We start from the raw sequence: 19,976 nt of genomic DNA, 5'->3' as shown, positions 1-19,976 counted from the left end.
ACTTCGGAAAAGAAAATAAGACTTCAAAGTTTCAGAATAAACACTTGGCAAAAAAAAATTTTTTGATGCTTTCGCTTTCTATAAATCTCATTTGTCCAGAGCTATAACTCCACATTTATTTTTCCAAATACAGATTCATATTTAGCAATACATATTTTATTATAATCATTATCAGAAAATCAAGATTGCTGGAATTTTGTACTTCAAGCTACACTGCTCACTCCAATACTATAAAATGCATCAAACATTAGGTTCTCAGTGTAGTCAAAACAGAATTAATATTTAAAACATGATGTTGCAAGCCACCTGGGATGACTTGAAAAGGAAATGAGTTTCCCATCCAGTGAATACTGAGAAAATATAACCTATGAGGAATGGAGAGCATGAGAGAGTACAGTCTGCACAGCTTATTGACAAATGCAAAAAGAATATGAGAGAGAGTAAGCTGGGCAATTTTGCACTGATTAAAGCAAGTTACAATCCAGAGGTCTGCCTTCATCTCTCTTCTTGTCTAACAGAAGACACCGTTAGCTTCCCAGCTAACAACATGGAGGAAAAGGTATTACAGTCAGTCTTTAATACAAAATGTGAAAAAGACCATTTTCTGGCTACACCATTCTTCTGAGAGTTGTGGCACAGTTTGTAGAACAAACAGTCTTAAATCCCTTCCATCTGCATCAGGACAGGGCATTAACGCTGATGCTGAATTTGCATCTCTGAAGAAGGAGCCAGATAAAATGAATGCAGCCCATTAGCCGGACACGGAACTATTTAAAAGCCAAAGTAAATGATGTATATATCCCTAAAACCCAGTGAAAGATTCTGCACTTTCCTTTTGGGAAGTAGGACACGAGCTCTTTAGTTTAGATGGAACAATAGGAGGCTTCAGTCAAGGCACACAAAGAGCCTTGGAGAGTTGCATAAGCCTGATGCAGCTTTTCCTTATTAGATGCAGAGGTGCAGACACAGGGGTGGAAGGGTGCTTTTCCTTATCTGTGCTGGCAGCACTCTTCAGAGGATTTGTCTGATGGCTTTTAGTCACAGATACTGTATTAGGCTGACAGCCTCAAGTATCTAAATAGAATAGATCACTTGGCTTCACTTCTCCTTGCCTAAGGGAAACTGTGCGTCCATGAGGCTCTCGCTTCCTACAGGCAAGGGCTGAAGAGTCAGGGCTGGTTACGTACCTGCAACCTAGATTAAGAACTATCCTTTTGCCTCCAAAAGTTTCTTCAAACTTCTCAAACAGGGACTTCATCCTGGGATAAAGGTTAGAGTCCTAGCAGACAAACACCGCTGAGACTGCCACCCACCTGTGTGGACAACCAGCAGCTAAGAAATCCTCATGAGCAAGAGCAGTGTGAATGCCACAACAACAGTGTGGATTTGTCTCCAAAGGGCTCAGGCCATCACCAGCATTTCTTTGCCAACTTCACAATCTGATGGCAGTACTGGCCCAGACAGCAGCACAATGCAGTGTTTGCTGAGCCATCAATCCAAACACAGGTGTTTTGCTGCCTTTGCCACTATCTATAGCAGCTCTGCCATGTTATTCCTAGAATGACATTGCAGTGCTGCTTTGTACTCACTGAGCTGTTATGCATTCAATGTAATTCCTGCAAAGACTGAGTGATTTTATGCCCAGTAGCTCAATAGTTATTAGTTAGGCATAGTAGGATCTCAGCAGTAAAATCTCATTTTTCAGGGCATAAACTGATCACTGCAGGAGTCAGGAAGGAGTCCTTTGTCCCAAGTACAGCAACACTCAGCTGGTCCAGTGAATTATGGAGAGTGACAGATTTCCATCTCCCTCTGAAGCATGAAATGTTTGCCACTTCCACAGGCAAAATACTAAACTTAGCAGGCAGGTCAGTGATCTGATCCATTATGGAAAGTCCTACATTCCAGTGATTTTACAGAGCTGGGGGTGTCCGTAGAAAGAGTGGGGGTTATAATCAAGAATTGGCCTTTTTTTCTAGCCACGCATACATATATACATGCATGCATGCAACACTTCTTTTCATGTTCTGGAGAGTCAGGTCTGAGAAGGGAATTTATAGACAATTCTCTTCTTTTGAAAGATGACTTTGTTAATGCAACACCAGTGGAGAAAACATGTTATAAGTGGATTCTGACATTTTCAGCAACAAAGGATTAATCTAGTTTACTAGGATGGTTGCTGTTGGCTTAATTGCTAACAATACCTGGTAGAATTTCTGGTTGGGAATTTTTTGTCAAAATATCTTTTTCATCAAAAATGCAGATTCCTCTGTGGAAAGTGTTGGTTTTGATTAATTTTCCGTTTTGAAACATTTTTTAAATGAAACATTTGAAATTGTTGAAACAGCCCATTTCAACATTTTCAAAGGGAAAAATTCTATTTTTTCAGATCAAAATAACTGTTTAAAAATTAAGTTAATTTTAATTTATATTTAAATTTAAAAGGTCAAAACCTAAACCAAAATGTTTTAAAATTACTGTTTGGATTGATCTAATCTAAAGTTTTTCTGGATTTTCAGTTTGTGAAAATCTGATTTTGACCTTTTGTCCCATATTGGGACAGGAAACGTATTTAAAAAATTGAAAATTCTTGTAGTATGAGAAAACAGTCTCCCGATCATCTCTAATCTCTGCAGTACTATGTGGATATTGGGGATACCAAGGCCCAACGGGGGTGCTAGAAGGGAGCAAATTTGAATTCTCTAAATTTCCTTTCTGGACTTTGGAAGAGAAAAACATTTTGCCTCATTTTTATTTCAGGCTCGTGTGTGTGCTATGGGCATTTCCAAAAAGTGGCTGTGAAATCCTTGGACTCTTCGCAGCTACTTCAGTTCACTGAACACAGCATAAGAAGCTGCAAGTGTAAACAGGGCCGAGAGCTCTTGCTGAAGTCCACCCTGCGAGTGATGCAGGAATTAAACCCTGTGCTTGTTCTGGGCAGGGACTGACAAATTGGGACAAAACACCTGCCCCTGGAAAACATCAAACAACTGCCAAATTTTTATTTATTATGAGCACCATTTCCTCCTGCAGGAGAGACATGTGACCACAAAACTCACCACACTTAGCCACGTAACTACCCAACAAGGTGGGGATGGGAGGACAAATGCAATAACTCAGGTGTCAAAATACAGACTAGGTACAATTTTCAAAAGCCCCTAAGTGATTTCGGAGGCCAAGACTCACTGAAAGTTACTAGGACTAGGGACCCTAAGGCGCTAAGTCACTTTTGAAATTGGGGATTTAGGTGATTAAGTAACTTAGGTGCTTTTGAAAAACTGATTCATTATATTAATAATGGTAATTCTGGGGTATTAATAATATTAATTTGGTTTGTTACACAAAAATTTATTGTGGATGATACAAAGTTAGGATCTGGATTCACACCCAATCTCCCCAAAGCTCAAGCGTGAGGAGATCTGAGGTTCTGATTCGGGAGCAGCTCTAACCAATCAGAATGCAGATTTACTGGAATGGGCCTGAGTCCCATTTTATCTGAAGGAGCCTAAATCAGGAATAATTCCATGGAAGCCAAGTTACACTGGCGTTAGTACAGTTTTAAGATCAGAATCAAGCCCTGTATCCTTTTCCAATAACTCCTAAAATCAACCACTCGGTTCAGATTGTGATGTGGATTCAAATGATGTTCTGCAATTATTATACCAGCTAAACAGGCCCGTTCCCCACTGGATTGAGTCTATAAATGGAAATCACAGACAGTTATGATCAGCAAATGAGGAATTTCTGTTTGTGGTTAGACCCTTAGGGTGTTATGATCGTATGTCATGCTTATCAAGTAGTATGTCAAGCCTCTGACATGTAGAAAATGATGTGAAATCACTTGAAATTACATATGATTGCTGAATGCCTGAGAGAATAATGAATAGTGAATAACATGCCTCGTGTGTGAGCAGCCACTAATGTTAAACAAATGTCATCTCCTTTCCGTTCAGAAGATTTTGAAATACTAATTTCACAAGAGAGAACTGCAACAAAAACTATGTTTAATAGCAATAACAGCACAATTTAACCCAACCAAAAAAAGGGAATTAAACAGTAAAGTGATCATGTGACTGGAGGAGGCTTGGAGCAGGATCTTATCCTATGAGTGTATAGGATTTGCTTAAGAGCTTGGTCCTGACTGCACACACTTTTTGCAGATGAAATCTTTGATAACATTTCTGTAAGTAGATTGCTAGAAGATGGCCAGAGGTGAGCTTTTAAATGAACTGGGCAGATTGTCTTTGATGGTATTTGGAAGTTTACGTCAATATTGGACGAGATTCTCCTGGCCAGCTATGCTACGCTCAGTGCAAGTCCAGAGAAATGAGCAAAGCACTGCTCCTCACTCTCAGAGAGAATGGAAACCAGCCCAATCACAATGTCCAGGTGGAGCAGCCTTTAGCCCACTCTAATTTACACCAGCTGGAAGTGGGAGGAGTCACCTGGATTGAAGAATGGCCCAACAATATCCCCTTTTCTCCTGCACCAGGAACCAGCAAAGGTCTTGTGGAGGAGCTACTAAAATGGCCCTGTACTTCCGAAGCCTTCTCCTATGCAGGGGAATCCTTCTGGGGCCACTGAAGTTGCAGAACTGGGTCCATTAGCTGTACATTCAGGTGTTTTCTCCTTCAAAATGAAAAGTTTGATCACTGAAATTGGAAAAAGTACCCCCCAAAATGCCCAAAACTAGCAGCAAGGTGCACTCTTTTTCTCTCACAGATGTCTGTGTGCATCTGTGCACACACATTTATGTTTCCTTCTCTCCTATAAATTGCATTGTCCATTAATGCATGATTTACTGATACTAGATTATCTGCAAATCCAAACTATGTTATGGAGGTCAGAACAGCAGCACATTTTCAAAAACGCAGTACAGACCAGTAGGTACCTTAAACTCCTCCATTTCTAACTCTCCTAGACAATAACTAAATGAATAAAACATTCCACAATTGATTTATTTACTGCTACTAATGTTCCCAGCCACACATGAGGTCAGCACAGTTCAAGGTAGCAAGCACTTCCATATTACTGTCCCAGTTTATTCTTCACTGCATATGTTCAGCAAGGGGCAGTGAGTCAGCCTATGAATCATATTTATGGTATTGTGAGCCACACTGGCTTTCCCTGTGTAGCACACGAAGAATCTGAGAAAGCATTAGAGGTTTTATTTGAAGCCTAGAAATTCATAATCTACAGTATGCCTATTAGTTATTGAAGGGAGACAGTAATTTCCTTCAAAGGAATAAAACTGAAAATGATATGGAATGTCCTGCTGTGAAACCAAATCCTTGCACTGCTTTGAAAATCTGAACTAGTGCCTCTTCCTTTGTCTATTTCAATTAATTATTCCTGTATGCACATACTGGGCCATATTACATCAAAATGAAACTTGTGCCTTAAAAGGAGCTCCACAGTTTTCCCTTTTTAGGAATTCTCACACTTTAATGATATAGTCTTCTCAGCATTTGATACTGGGACATGTCCTCCACTGGGGTAAGTCGGCACAGCTCTATTAAATGAAGCGACACTGATTTACACCAACGGAGAATCTGAGTCAAACACTCAGACATATTTATGCAGAGTATTTATCAGACACAGGACAGTGAAAGGAGGGTCAGAGACACTTGTTGTCTTTCATAACCAATTATAGTTAAGCCTTGAGCGGGTAGCTACCAAGCAAGAATTTCGGGGTGAGGCGCACACCTGTGACTGACACAAAGGTAAGACTCAAGGTCAATGTTAAGTATCAGAGGGGTAGCCGCGTTAGTCTGGATCTGTAAAAAGCAACAGAGTCTCCTGTGGCATCTTTAAGACTAACAGATGTATTGGAGCATAAGCTTTCGTGGGTGAATACCCACTTCATCAGACGCATGTGAGGTCAATGTTGAGAGCTAATAGCCTTACATGGGCTGCGGAGCAAGTCACTTCCAGTTACCAAATGGGGACAGCCCTTTTGTCATTTGTTTAAAATACAGGCCATTCAAACACTAAAGAATGTAGAGGTCAAGTCATTAAGATGTGTATTTCTATAAGAGCTGAAGTGCTGATAACTCAGGCTGAGGCAGCGAGGAACATTTGCTCTCTAAGCAAACATTAGACTTACAACAGACAGGTTATGACTTGTCTCCTTTGGTGCCCTGACATGGTCTGATGCTATACTTGCTGTTTAAGCAAGTGGAGCAGGGTCAAGGAAGGTCCTTTAGCTGATCGGAGACACTTGCCTAGCATAACTTCGGTGAGAAGGCAAGAAACCTCCAGAGAACAGTCACAGTAAATACTTTATACTTTTTTAGTGCCTTCCATCCAGGAACGTCACATCATTTCACAGCCACTAATTACATCTCACAACACATCAAATGAGATAGGTGTTCTGCTCATTTTACAAATGCTTCAATGGAGGCAAAGGACATCCTTTACCCAAGGCTACACAGCAAGTCAGTGGCAGAAATGGGAATAGACCCCTGGAGTCCAACTCCCAGTCCCACCGCGCTAAGTACTAGACTATCGTTCTCTCTGTCACGTGGCACCAAAAAGAGTGATCCTATGTTTGCCAGGGAATCGCGACACGTGCTAATCTCCAAGATCCTCTTTCTTTGAAAGAGAGACACAAGATATGCTAAAGGACCAACTTCGGAATGATGCTGCTATGACTGCAGAGTGTTATCCCACAGAAAGGTGTGCAGGTTGTCACCCTATTTGCCTTATCGACCACAAAAACAAGAAAAAAGGAGGCTCCTTATAACCTAAATGAAATAATGTATATACTTGTGACTGTGTTTTGAATATTGTCTCAGGGGTTGTGGTTTTAAAGATGTAACTGAGCCTGGTAGAAGGCCTGAGCTAATGTTTTAAAATTTTATATTTTTAAAAAATAGTATTCATCTTACTGAGCTGTGCTGATTTTAAAACACGTATTTACTGTATTGTGTGCTATGGCCTAAGGCTCAGACACTACATTAATAAACTATCCTAGGAAAAGGAACGTTATGAAGAGCTGCATATGAGCAGCATGAGCCAAACACTGGATCCTTTCCTTCTACAAGGAGACAAGGCTGGAATCTGCTAACTGCTAATTGAAATGATTAAGGTGAACAGAGAGAGACTAGGCTGGAAACACATTACAACCTACAGAGGATGAATCTTCCTTCTCAAAGCATAGATGCTTTACGTTCAAGGCAGGCTCTTACCTCTCAGCTCTCCTAGATCCAATGTCTTCCCTAGTTGTTGTAATAAGTCGGCCCTGGCTGCGTTCTTTTTGTGCTTTTTGCCATCATAATGTTGTTGTGCCATCATGGGGTTATTGAACCAGGCTGCACAGAGCTGGCAGTACCTGTCTGAGTCTCTTCTTTGGTGAGGTGAAGACACCACAGGAGAACTATCCGCATGTGGCTGCTTTAGTGAACTCAGAGTGGTTTCTGGAAAAGAAAACAATCAGACATGGCGTTTTCCCAGCCCAATCGCTATTCATACCATACCAGAACCTTACATAGACACTCCCCACATTTGACACAAAGAAGAATTAGCAGCAGTTAGCACCTTCCATTGCAAATATTGCTGCTATACACAGGGCCGGTACAACCATTTAGGTGACCTAGGCGGTCGCCTAGGGCGCTAGGCTTTGGGGGGTGGCATTTTCTTCAGCAGTGACCACGGCGGCTGGACCTTCGGCTGCCCTGGTCGCCGCCGGCATTTAGGTGGAGGGAGCTGGGGCAGGGGAGCGCGAGGAGGGCTGCCTGCAGCAAGTAAGGGGGGGAGGGGGTGGCATGCAGGGGAACTCTCCGCCCCAGCTCACCCCTGCCCTGCCTCCTCCCCGAGCACATTGTGGCCACTTCACTTCTCCTGCCTCCCAGGCTTGCGACGCCTAAGCTGATTGGCGCCGCAAGCCTGGGAGGCGGGAGAAGTGAAGCAGCGATGGCATGCTTGGGGAGGAGGCGGAGCAGGGGTGAGCTGCTTCACTTCTCCTGCCTCCCAGGCTTGCGGCGCCAATCAGCTTAGGCGTCGCAAGCCTGGGAGGCAGGAGAAGTGAAGCAGGGACGGTGTGCTCAGGGAGGAGGCAGAGCAGGAGTTAGCTGGGGCGGGGGGGTGCCTCATGGCGGAGGGGGGGAGCTACTATGGGGGGGGCGCCTCAGGGCGGGGGCTCGGGGAGAGGGGAGGGCGCAAGGTGGAAGTTTCGCCTAGGGCGCGAAACATCCTTGCACCGGCCCTGGCTATACATATTTGGATGGTATGGCTTGGAAATCTACCATCACCCTTAAAACAGAAATGTTAGTGCGCTTAGGCAGCATGAAACTATTCCTCAATTATTTGCATTACACCAGCTCAGAAAGTAAAGCTTCTTTTAGTTGTAGTTACATGGTTCATCATAAAACTTTACCTATTAAAATGTTCTTAGTAAAACTGCTACTTATATATAAACATACTGGTGAAGAATAATCAAAAATAGTAATCAAAGAGCATAACCTTATGTATGGACATTCCATGTATAAAACCAAACATTTCTCAGGGTAGCAAAATTGTTAGGTTTATAGTCATCTGAACATTCTTGTTCTCAGTTTGTTTGGTTTTAGAAAATAATAGAAAAAAACCCAGAAGAATTTTAAAATGCCACAAATAAAGATAGTATTCAGTAGTCAATTCCCTCTCTCAAATATCTTAATACACTATTAATAGGTGCCTTTGACATGTCAACCTTCTGATTTAGCCTCTCAGTCCTCTTCAAAGTCACCAGAAAGCTCTAGCAGTCTACTTTTGAAAAAGTGATCCTAATTCAAAAGGTTTGAAAAGAAAAATGGATCACTAGTCATAATGCAGTACAGGAGCAGCATGTGTTTGCTGTGGCCTCTCTGCTGAATTTAGTACAGCTGATAAAAGAAAAAATAAGTTATAATAAAAAGGTAAACATTGTGATGCTGTTGGAATACCAGAATACACACTTATTAGTACTTAATTGGCACACCCAGCTCACATATTCTTTTAATGTGGTTTTCCATTTTTAGATTTTAAATAAAATTTCTAATATCAAAATAATTACTTAAAACTATGCTCTCAGGAAATATGCTTCTTGGGATAAGAGTAGGAAAATTTGCACTCTAAAAATCAGTTTGAGAGCTCTTCTGATCAAAAGGTTTCACTGCTATTCTAGCTCAACTCTAATGAGATTGCAGCTGTAGGGACTGACAAAGTGATGAAACAACTTCATTATTTGAGTCTGCGAAGTTCCTCAGTGATCAAAATAATGATATATTTAGACACATAATTATGACCTGAACCCTCTGTAATCTCCCCCATGGTTCAAGAGTGTTAATGCAAGTTGCAAATCTTCAGCTGACCGGTATATGAAAGGATCTCTATTAGCTTTCCTTAAAGAAATTGTATCTTGCCTCTAATGTTACTTACAACCCTATCAATTTTCAGGGTTTTATAAGAGTCTATTGTTTTTTATTGGCAATGGCAAAGGTATTGGATTTTCATTGCCTGAATTACAGGTGATTCTGAAACACAGTTCTCCTACTTCCTAAGCCCTGATCGGGGAACCACTTAGGAAGAGAAAAATATCCTAGACTGATACCTCATATGTGCTGACAAGAGCGATACACTACAAAGTATTAACAAAATGAGCTCCTTTGGGCATTAGGGTTAACAAAATTATTATATAATTGACTCTTCTGTGGAGACATTTATTCTCCTCTTTGTATTGGCTAACGAACTTTCCACTTACTCTGGTTCAATTTATTTCATTCCACAAAGTGATGGTGTTGTCTATTCACTGTATAGCTATTGTTTCACTGGTATAGTTAGAAACAAGATAAAGAGTAGTTCTGCTAAATAAAACTGTCTCCGGTTCCCACATCCATTGTTTGTCTTAGACTGTTCGCTCTTTGGGGCAAAGTCTGTGCGCTTGAAGACTGCCTAGCACAATGGAGCCCTAATCCTGACTACGGCTTTTAGGTGCTTCTCCAGTACAAATAATACATGGGAACACTAGCTACCCTTACTCTCAAGCTAATACAGCTCACTGATTTTATTCTATCTTATCCATTCACACTGTGTGCTGGGGGTTCAGAAAGGAACTTGGGACTGGCTGGGGTAAATCCACCCCAGCCCTGCTCCGGGCAGCCCAGAGCAGCCTCCTGGCGGGGAGCTGCCGGCAGGGCCATTCTCCCCTCTGCTGCCCAGGGCCACTTGTTTGGCACAACAGCCCCAGGCAAATTCCCCAGTTCCCTTCTGGACAGGAGCCCACGTCACTGGGGAGAGCTCTGGGCGCTCTAGGGAGAAATCCTCAGGTAAAATCCTGGGGCATGGCAGCCTCTGCCTCAAGCACCACCCCGGAAGAAGGCTGCGCCACAACAGGGCTCCTGCCTCACTGCCCCCTTCACTCACCCATGAAAAGGAGCATTGTCTCTCTTGGTAGCAAACGCAAACCCTTTTATTCACATGATATGCCACAGTCTGCAGATGCCTCCTGATAAATGCACTTCCTCCCAAAGCAAAACAAGGTTACAACACAGCAGCTCCTCTCTCCCATGCAAAGGTCACCATTCCCAGGTCACCCACCCGAGAGCCATTCTGAGCCAGCTCCAGGGCCCCTCTCCAGGCCCCACCCTGAGAGTGCCAAGACCCACTTCTCTCCCACAAGTGTTCTCCAGTAGCCCCAGTCAGGTCTCCTTTCAGTGATAGGAGTCCTACCCTTCACACTAAGCGTCCATTCAGGACCACAGCCCTCCATTGCTGAAAGGTGGTGTGAGTCCTAGTTCTGCTCCTAGGATCCTCCTGCCTCCTCAACTCCTCTTGCTTCTGGGCCCAGTTTACACTGACCAAGCTGGTCCTTTCCTGGATTCCTGGAGGCCTCTGCACAAGCCTTCCTCAGTTCCCACAACTTGGCAGGTCCCCAGCTCCAACCAGTCCTCCCAACAGCTCTCCACAGAAAACATCCCTGGCAGTTTGGTTACTGAGCGCCTTCAGCTTTTCTCCCTCCAGCAACTTTCTGCTGCTCCTTCTCTCTTGCCCTGTTCTCAGACAACTCTCACCCACTCCTTCCTATAACACTCGGTCTCTCCTTTATATGGCCCAGCTGCCTTCTCTAGCTGCCTCCCAAATGGGCTTCAATCAGCCACAGGTGCACTAGACCCTGCTCCCACTTAAAGGGGCCAGTCACCCTATGACAGGGACATACCCACTCCACAGCCCACACAGGGAGCTGATGGGCCAGTCTGCCAGCTCCTGTCTCAACTATGCCCCTGAGCAGACAATGATTCCCTCACCATTCCTGTGCTGCCCAGACATCTGGTTTGGATGGGAGCCAGCAGAGAGGGACTGTGCAGAGAGACACCCAGTATCCACGTCTCACTGCTTCAAAGTCCTTCACTTTCGAGTGGCTTGGCTAAGGCCACATAAGGAAATAGTGTCACACCCACTCACCATTGGGTTACAATCACAGAGCTTGGCACACACAGAGCTTCATGCATGGCTTTGTGTCAGTCATGGAGCAAAGCCTTTGGGTACAACAGCCCGAGCGTCCCTCTCCGACCACATCCCATCACATGCTGCTCTTTTATTTGTATCTCTAATAATGGTGTGAGAAACAGGAAAACTGTCTGAGACCGATCTCCATTTCCTGGTCCCTGTCATATGGGTTACTAAGATCACACACCCTCCATCTCACAGCCGGGGTCAAGGCAGGGGCCACTGAGTCCAGTATCTACTGTTAGTGTCCCGTCCATCAGCAAACAGAGGGGGTCACATACACAAGTGTAACTGCACTTTATGACTCTCACTCAGAAGTGACGTTTTAGTTCCTTCTGGCGGCTCTTCCTAGGCGAGAGCTTTCTGCTTGTCACCAGGAACCTCATAGACTCATAGACTTAAGGTCAGAAGGGACCATTATGATCTAGTCTGACCTCCTGCACAATGCAGGCCACAGAACCTCACCCACCCACTCCTGTAACAAACCCCTAACCTATGTCTGAGTTACTGAAGTCCTCAAATCATGGCTTAAAGACCGCAAGGTGCAGAGAATCCTCCAACAAGTGACCTGTGCCCCACACTGCAGAGGAAGGCAAAAAACCTCCAGGGCCTCTGCCAATCTTCCCTGGAGAAAAATTCCTTCCCGATCCCAAATGTGGCGATTAGTTAAAGCCTGAGCATGTGGGCAAGACACACCAGCCAGCACCCAGGAAAGAATTATCTGTAATAACTCAGATCCCACCCCATCTAACATCCCATCACAGACCATTGGGCATATTTACTTGCTAATAATCAAATTTCGGTCTCCAATTTGGAGGGTGCAGAATTCTCTGTGCAATGCTAATAACTCCCAGCTTTGTAAACACAGTCATGTAGTTAGATGTTTAACATTCAATATTTATGCCCACCTTTATTTGCACCTAAATTAGCTGAGGGTATGACAGTTTCCTTGTACCTTTCCCAACCCACCCACACTCATATGCTTTGCATGGACTGGGCACAATATGCCCCCCTAAGCCTTGCTGGAGGCACGCCGTACTACACACACTGTATTGTTCTGTACATTTCTTGCTAACTCCGTATATGCAATACTGAGATGTTTCCAGCTCAGGTCCCAGACGCTTTGGTGCTTTCTCCCACAGAAATATAGTAACTAGCTCTGTTCTTTCTTTTGAGCCTCACAGTTTTTATTATGCAACTAAAGGACAAAATTACTTCTCCAGAAGAACTCACATGCAGCAGTCAGTGCTCAGGAAAGGCCAGATGGCATTTTCCTCATAAAATCACTTGTTTCTCAACAAATAAAAGCAATCTGTCTATAAATTCAGTGCCTTGCATTCCAAAAGGACAAATAAACCCGTATAGGCACTGAACACAATCCAGATAAATGGCAGGAAAACAATATGTGATCATGTAATTCAAGACTGCATTGTAATGCATATACACAAGAGGGCAGAGTTAAGGCTGCAAAGTGAAGCAATTAAAAAATCAGGAAATGGATTGCCTAATATGCGTACGGTTCTTTTAATGCAGTATTTTTGTGTGGAATTGTAATTAAATCAAGTGTAGCTTTCCTTGTGTATTATTGCCAATACTAATAGTTTACCAGCTCACAATCCTCCCCTACTCTTAATAATCAGTGTCAACAACTGTCCAGTGCTTTGAACATAGAATCATAGAACTGGAAGGGACCTTGAGAGTCCCCAGCACTCAAGGCAGGACTAAGTACTATAAAGACCATCCCTGACAGGTGTTTGTCTAAACTGCTCTTAAAAATCCCCAATGATGGAGATTCCACCACCTTTCTAGACAATTTATTCCAGTGCTTAACCACCCTGACAGTTAGGAAGTTTTTCCTAAAGTCCAACCTAAACCGCCTCTGCTGCAATTTAAGCCCATTGCTTCTTGTCCTATCCTCAGAGATTAAGAACAACAATTTTTCTCCCTCCTCCTTATAACAACCTTTTATGTACTTGAAAACTGTTATGTCCCCTCTCAGTCTTCTCTTCTCCAGACTAAACAAACACAATTTTTTTCAATATTTCCTCCTAGGTCATGTTTTCTAGACCTTTAATCGTTTTTGTTGCTCTTCTCTGGACTTTTTCCAATTTGTCCACATCATCCTGAAATGTGGAGCCCAGAACTGGACACAATACTCCAGTTGAGGCCTAATCAGCGCAGAGTAGAGCAGAAGAATTACTTCCATGTCTAGTCTTGAGTAAGTACTAAGTACATGCTGGCCCTGCCTGCTGGGAAGCAAGTGCAATTTGGAGCATCTGCTGCTCCTCATTCACTGGAACTCCTCCTTACTGCATTGTGCAAAGTTCAGGTAAAAAGTCCTTCCTGCACACATGGCTCTGTCTGCTTAGTGTACTCACACACTATATATTCTACTAAAACCCTGATTATTCGTATTATGTCCCAATCATGGAGAATGGACTAGATGACACACAAGGCTAACCCAAAAGCAGAAGCCCATTCAGTTTTACACCATTTTGATATTCGATGCTCTCCAGTGTAGTAGATGGTGTGTGCACGTCTCAAAGATTCCACGGCTGTGTGGCTGTAAATTGCCTTGTCTGGGTGATTATTCCAGTTCAGCCAAACTTTGGAGATGTGTTTCATGCCTTCCCTCCTCTATTCCCACACACGCACTGTATCATGAGAGTTGTTAGTGGCTGACTTTTTTTTAAGGGGAATACAAGAATAAAACCTGCAATTGCTTCAGCCACAAGAATTATCCTCTAGAGTCTTATAAGACAAAATCTTTCTATTCTTATCTTTATTTTTGACCGCTGGGATTATTCACAATAACTGTAGAAGCGTTTGGGCATCTGGCACTTTATAAATAAATAGTTATTACATGTCAAGGTCCAGGAGTTATAGTTATGTGGTATATTGGACATGCTGCTTGCCTAGGCCCCAGCTATAAAGTTAAATATGTTGGCTCCTTTGGCCAGGTTTGCCCTGGTTTAGATGTTAGCTGCTGCCCTGAGGGAGACTGGGGTGGCATAAGTTCACATAGCTGGTGGTGTCCTCAGGATTTATGTCTGCTACACACTAAAGAATTATGACTGTAGCATACTATTCCCTTTGCTGCTGTGTTAGCTAAATGGGAGAGTGAACTCCAGATTGCATGTAAGAGCCTGTCTCACATCAACTCTTCTTTCACTGATTCGCAGCGCATGCCAGTCAAAACATAACTAATGGGAAGAGGTCATTAGTGGGACTCAAAATTAGGCCTTTGTCTTTTCCATTAAGTCAGTGTTTCCCAAACTTGAGATGCCACTTGTGTAGGGAAAGCCCCTGGCAGGCCAGGCCGGTTTGTGTACCTGCCGTGTCCGCAGGTCCAGCCAATCGCGGCTCCCACTGGCTGCGGTTCGCCGCTCCAGGCCAATGGGGGCTGCAGGAAGTGGCAGCCAGTACGTCCCTCGGACCTGCGGACATGGCAGGTACACAAACCGGACCGGCCCGCTGGGGGCTTTCCCTACACAAGCGGTGTCCCAAGTTTGGGAAACACCGCATTAAGTGATCTTAGTAGTTAGAGATAAAGCAGCAATCACACTCCTTCAAGCCAACAGGTATTCTGTGCTACCAAAGCCAATAATCTCCATCCTAGTAAGAGTCCAGTGTGGAATGTTCTACTCATTCCAAGAGCCATTGGCTGCTTCAGATGTGGAAGGAAAAGATGTGAAGCCCAAGGGATTTCCCTCTACACTGCACTTTTAATAGCACCTTGTATCTGTGTGAAGGGAGCGTACTGAGCTACCAAACCACAACTCCTCTTTCTCACTAGCGGTAGTGTTTTACACTAGTCTGTGCTCACTTTGCATAGGTGTTCATGATTTCACCAGGTACACAGTGGTGAAGCATTAGTCCTCTTCTAAGTGATGCATTTGTAATGCAAAAATCTATTTTTGTACAGTTGCAGCCCTTAGACCTCGTTTACAACTACAGCTAGGCCTGAACTATTGCCATATTTAACCAACAATTAATGAAACATATCCCGTATCTACTGGAACTCAGGATCTTCCTGAACAGAAATAAATGAAAGTTGACTTCACTCCAAATGGTAATTTAGATGTTTGACATATAGTACCTTCTAGCCAGAAACAGGACAAAATGTCATTCCCTCAGCAGCAACATGAAAATAATTAACCCTAGAAAAAACTTCAGACTTTTAAAACAACTGTTCTCCCTTCCTTTGACTCTGGTTCTACTGGTGCAAGATGTTACGTCACTTATAACAGTCTGTCTTGAATTCTTTTTTGGTATAGGAGGGACGTGAAGCAACATTTACAGTTAAACACTTCAGCACACTGGTGATGGACAACTGTTTGACTCATTTCTTGTGTACAATGCTTGCTAATCATAGGACTACTTACAAAAGCACCGAACTCCTCACCCTATCCAAGAGGAGCTCAGGATAACAATACTAAGAAATTAACCACTCAGCTGCACCATTACAAAAGGGAATTGTGGAAATATAGTTTCCCTCAGAAAAGAAGAAATTCCACAGATAAGGTTGACACTAAGAGCTTGTCTTCACTAATCACTACAGCAGGGGTGGGAAAACTACGGCCCGTGGGCCACATCTGGCCTGCGGGACCATCCTGCCCAGCCCCCGAGCTCCTGGCCTGGGAGGCTAGCCCCCAGCCCCTCCCCTGCTGTCCTCCCTCCCCCACAGCCTCAGCTCGCTCTGCCGCAATGCTCTGGGCGGTGGGGCTATGAGCTCCTGGGGCAGCGCAGCTGCAGAGCTCGGCCTGACCCGGTGTTCTGTGCTGTGTGGTGGTGGTGGCGGCGGCAGCATGGCCCAGCTCCAGCTGGGCGGCACGGCTGTAACGCCACCAGCCACCGGTGCTCAAGGCAGCGCAATAAAGGGGCAGGGAGTGGCGGGGGGTTGGATAGAGGGCAGGGGAGTTCGGGGTGGTGGTCAGGGGTGTGGATAGGGGTCGGGGAGGAACAGGGGGTTGAATGGGGGCAGAGGTCCCCGGGGGGCAGTCAGGAAGGAGGGGGGGTTGGATGGGGCGGCAGGGGGCAGTCAGGGGCAGGGGTTCCTGGGGCAGTCAGGGGACAGCAAGAAGGGGTGGTTGGATGGGGCAGGGGTTCTGGGGGGGCCATCAGGAATGAGAAGAGTGCTTGGATGGGGTGGCGAGGGTCCGAGGGCAGTCAGGGGACAGGGAGCGGGGATGGGGCAGGGATCCTGGGGGAGCCATCAGCGAACGGGGGGGGGGGGTTTGGATGAGGCACAAGTCCTGGAGGGGGGCAGATAAGAGGTGGGGGCTGGGCCACAACCCCCTCCCTAACCGGCCCTCCATACAATTTACGAAACCCGATGCGGCCCTCAGTCCAAAAAGTTTGCCCACCCCTGCACTACAGCGCTGCTGTACCATGATGACGGAAGAGCTTCTCCCATTAGCATAGTCAATCCACCTCCCCGAGAGGCAGTAGCTATGTCAACGGGAGCTCTCCCATCAACATAGGACTTTCTGAGTGCGGGGTTAGGTCGGTTATAACTACGTCGCCCAGGGTTGTGGATTTTCACATCCCTGACCTGACTGTAGAGTGGATTTACAGTCCCAACCAAATTCTGAGAATTATTTTATTCCGTCACTTTCAACAGATCTGAGACTGAAAACCTGAATCAGGCACCAATGGAGTGAAATGCCAAAGGAATGCTGTTCATGGTGTTTCCTGATGGGAGTGGTGTGCAGATTATTGCATCTCTAAAAATATGCGTACCTTTGACATTTTGCTGTGTAGTATCATTTCTTACCCAGTATGACTAGGTCTTATACTGCACATTAACTATCAGCTGTGGAACCACTGCTCCGGAGACATGGCACTTCCTCAAATGATGATTCATCATCAACTGTCCTACTCTCCTGGTGCTGATGTACCATTTTCCACCTTCCTGAAATGGCAGGTCCCAGCACTTAGATAGATGAGGGTAGCAGCTATTATTTTACCCACAATTCTCTGTTTTATAATTTGCACTGATGACTGAATGCAAGTTGACAGAAGATGCTAGAGATGACTAGAGAAATTCATCAGTAGTGTTGGTGACATGAAGCCTCTGAGGGCGCCAGTATCACACAGCAAAAGGAATGGGAAAGGATCCGAAATATTTCACCACAGTGATAAGACTTCACTTTTTCCAGCAATGAAAAAGCTTATTGTCAAATCACCAACCTTCTAACTGCTCCAATTGGGAAAGGATAAAAGATCAGCATTTTGTTAACTCTGAGATGATAAAAATCAGAAGTATAATATTTCTGAAAGAAATTGAAAACCAACCCAAATTTTCTGTGATACTGAGTACACAGGAAAACCAGAATATCAAGTAGCAGTTAGCTCTCAAATCCAGGATACAATATGAGTTTGTGCAGAGATGCAGAATACATTGAAATGTATCTGCTTTATTCCCCTGGTCAGAGAGGAAGACTGCTGTGTAATGAGTAATTGTTATTTAAAGCTATCAAGAAAAGCATCTAGATTACCAGATAGGAGTACCAGGATAATCCTTCTTTGCTGATAAAGCTGCTATGGAAAAGAATATTATACATGTAAGTGCTGCATGTAAGTGTGCTTGACCTATATAGGTCAAAGTTGAGGGTTTATGTAACTTCACACTGATTCAGAAGATCTTTACTAATTCAATAAAGAGCTCAAACAACAAGTCTGGATCTAGCATGAAAATCCATGCAAAAGGACTAAACCCCTCTCAGCGGTGTTATCCAGCAAAGGGTACCCAGCTGGGCACTAACAGTACCTCATTTACAGGGGAAAGTACTCAGACTCATAGGTATGTCAGATTCACAGGCTCAAGATGGGCAAGTACTTGGATGGGAGGAGTCCATGGGAGTTGGGAGAGGGACAAAAACAAAGACTAGAAGTGGGTGTTAGAATATAGTAGATGGCACTTTTCCCTCTGAGTCAGTACAGACCCAAAAATTCAGGTATGCTTCTGGGGGAGCTCTCCTTCAGAAAAATCGTCAACCAGAGCTTCTGATCATTAAAGCTCCCAAGATAATTTTTGCAAGAGCAGGGGTATTACCTTTGGTGTTCCAGCCCATGTTCACATTGGGTGATGAGGAACAGAACTTTGATAGCAGAGCTGGTAGAAAAAATTCAGATTTTGGTGAAACAGTACACACTTTTTCAATTCTATTTTTACTGATGAATTTCTGCTGTTTTCAACCAGCTCTAGAATTATATCTCTGTAAATTTCCCTGAAGTTTCAGTTGCACACATTATTCTTCATTTTTGCCTCTAAACTTTGCTGTTGTTACTAAATGATTTAAACAGCTGCTACCTTCAATCCAGAGGTGACTCCATGTCTGAAGTGACTTATGAATAGCCAGATATAGTTTATAAATTCTTTAGTCTCTCAAGCATATCAACAGTGCTAATTAAATTCTCATTATAGATATTTACATACAATGGCCCTATCAGTAGGACAAAAAGTAAGATTGCTTAATTTCAGCTCAAATGAAAATTTTTTGGGAAGTTTTTGGATCATTTCTTAATGAGGGGACTATGAACAGTTTACCTGTTTGTGGAGTTTTTGAATTCTAATTTCTTTTGTCCTATAAATTAAAAATGACTTTCATGCTAAAAGTTCAGTCTCACAGTACGCCTGACTCCAGCATGAACAAGTGCACACAATACATCTGCATGTTAAAACAAAGAATTAGAACATTATGAATAGATTCATAAATGTTAAGGCATTGTGATCATCTAATCTAACCTCCTGTATAACACAGACAAAGAATTTTATGCAGGTACTCCAGTACCGAACCCATTATCCTTTGTTTGACTACAGCATATCTACCAGACAGGCATCCAGTTGTGATTTGAAGACATCAAGAGTTGGAGAATCCACCATCTCCCTTGGTATTTTGTTTCTATAGTACATTTGAACATACTGCTTTTAGAAGAGACAATCCCTATAGCAGCAGATATTATGGTGTGCTCCAGGTGACTGCAAATGTTTTCATGTGTACATCCTGCACTGTGCATTGCCATCCCTTTAGTTCCTAACTTTGCAGACAAAAAGATTTCATCAATCTCATGGGCGAAGTTTAACGTGGCAGTCTCTTTTAACCCCTCTGCTTATATGCCCTCTAAAGAACTTGCAATTTTTAAACTTGAGAGAGTTCTGTTCAGCACACTTTTTTGATTTTCCATGTTTATATTCATCCCGCGATGAAAGTCTGAGTCACAGTAGGATGAAAGTGAAGGAGAAGCAACTGAAGCATACAAACAAGTACTCGTACTGATCTGAAGAGTGCTAATGTTCATGAATTTTTAAGGCTAAGCAGATTTGGGCCTGAATAATAGTTAGATGGGTGACCAAAGGAGAATACTTGGTGTTTTACACTTGCAAGAGCACTGGCTCTGCTCGCCAATTTGAGATCGGGAAGGCTGGGCCCCTACAACGCCAGCTGAAGTCAACGGGGCCTGCAAGTGCTCAACACCTCTAAAATTGTACCTTTTATATCTCTTCT

The 19,976-nt window shown here is 43.7% G+C and overlaps 1 protein-coding gene across 14 annotated transcripts in view; it reads right to left on the bottom strand.

The window, feature by feature from the left end:
• The window catches only part of ZMAT4 (zinc finger matrin-type 4), a 480,660-nt gene that overhangs the window by 352,423 nt on the left and 108,261 nt on the right, over window positions 1–19,976 (bottom strand). For 13 of the 14 annotated variants that reach the window (XM_045005488.1, XM_045005480.1, XM_045005486.1 and 10 more), the window contains one exon: window positions 7,191–7,418. In XM_045005488.1, the coding sequence (XP_044861423.1) occupies window positions 7,191–7,418 (228 nt within the window). Of the gene's footprint in view, window positions 1–4,130; window positions 4,630–7,190; window positions 7,419–19,976 lie in introns of those variants that run through there. The other variant, XM_045005494.1, reaches the window with a different exon arrangement.

The sequence above is a fragment of the Mauremys mutica genome, chromosome 2 (assembly GCF_020497125.1).
Source record: "Mauremys mutica isolate MM-2020 ecotype Southern chromosome 2, ASM2049712v1, whole genome shotgun sequence".
Classification (NCBI taxonomy): Eukaryota; Metazoa; Chordata; order Testudines; family Geoemydidae; genus Mauremys; species Mauremys mutica.
This window is presented reverse-complemented; position numbering and strand designations above follow the sequence as displayed.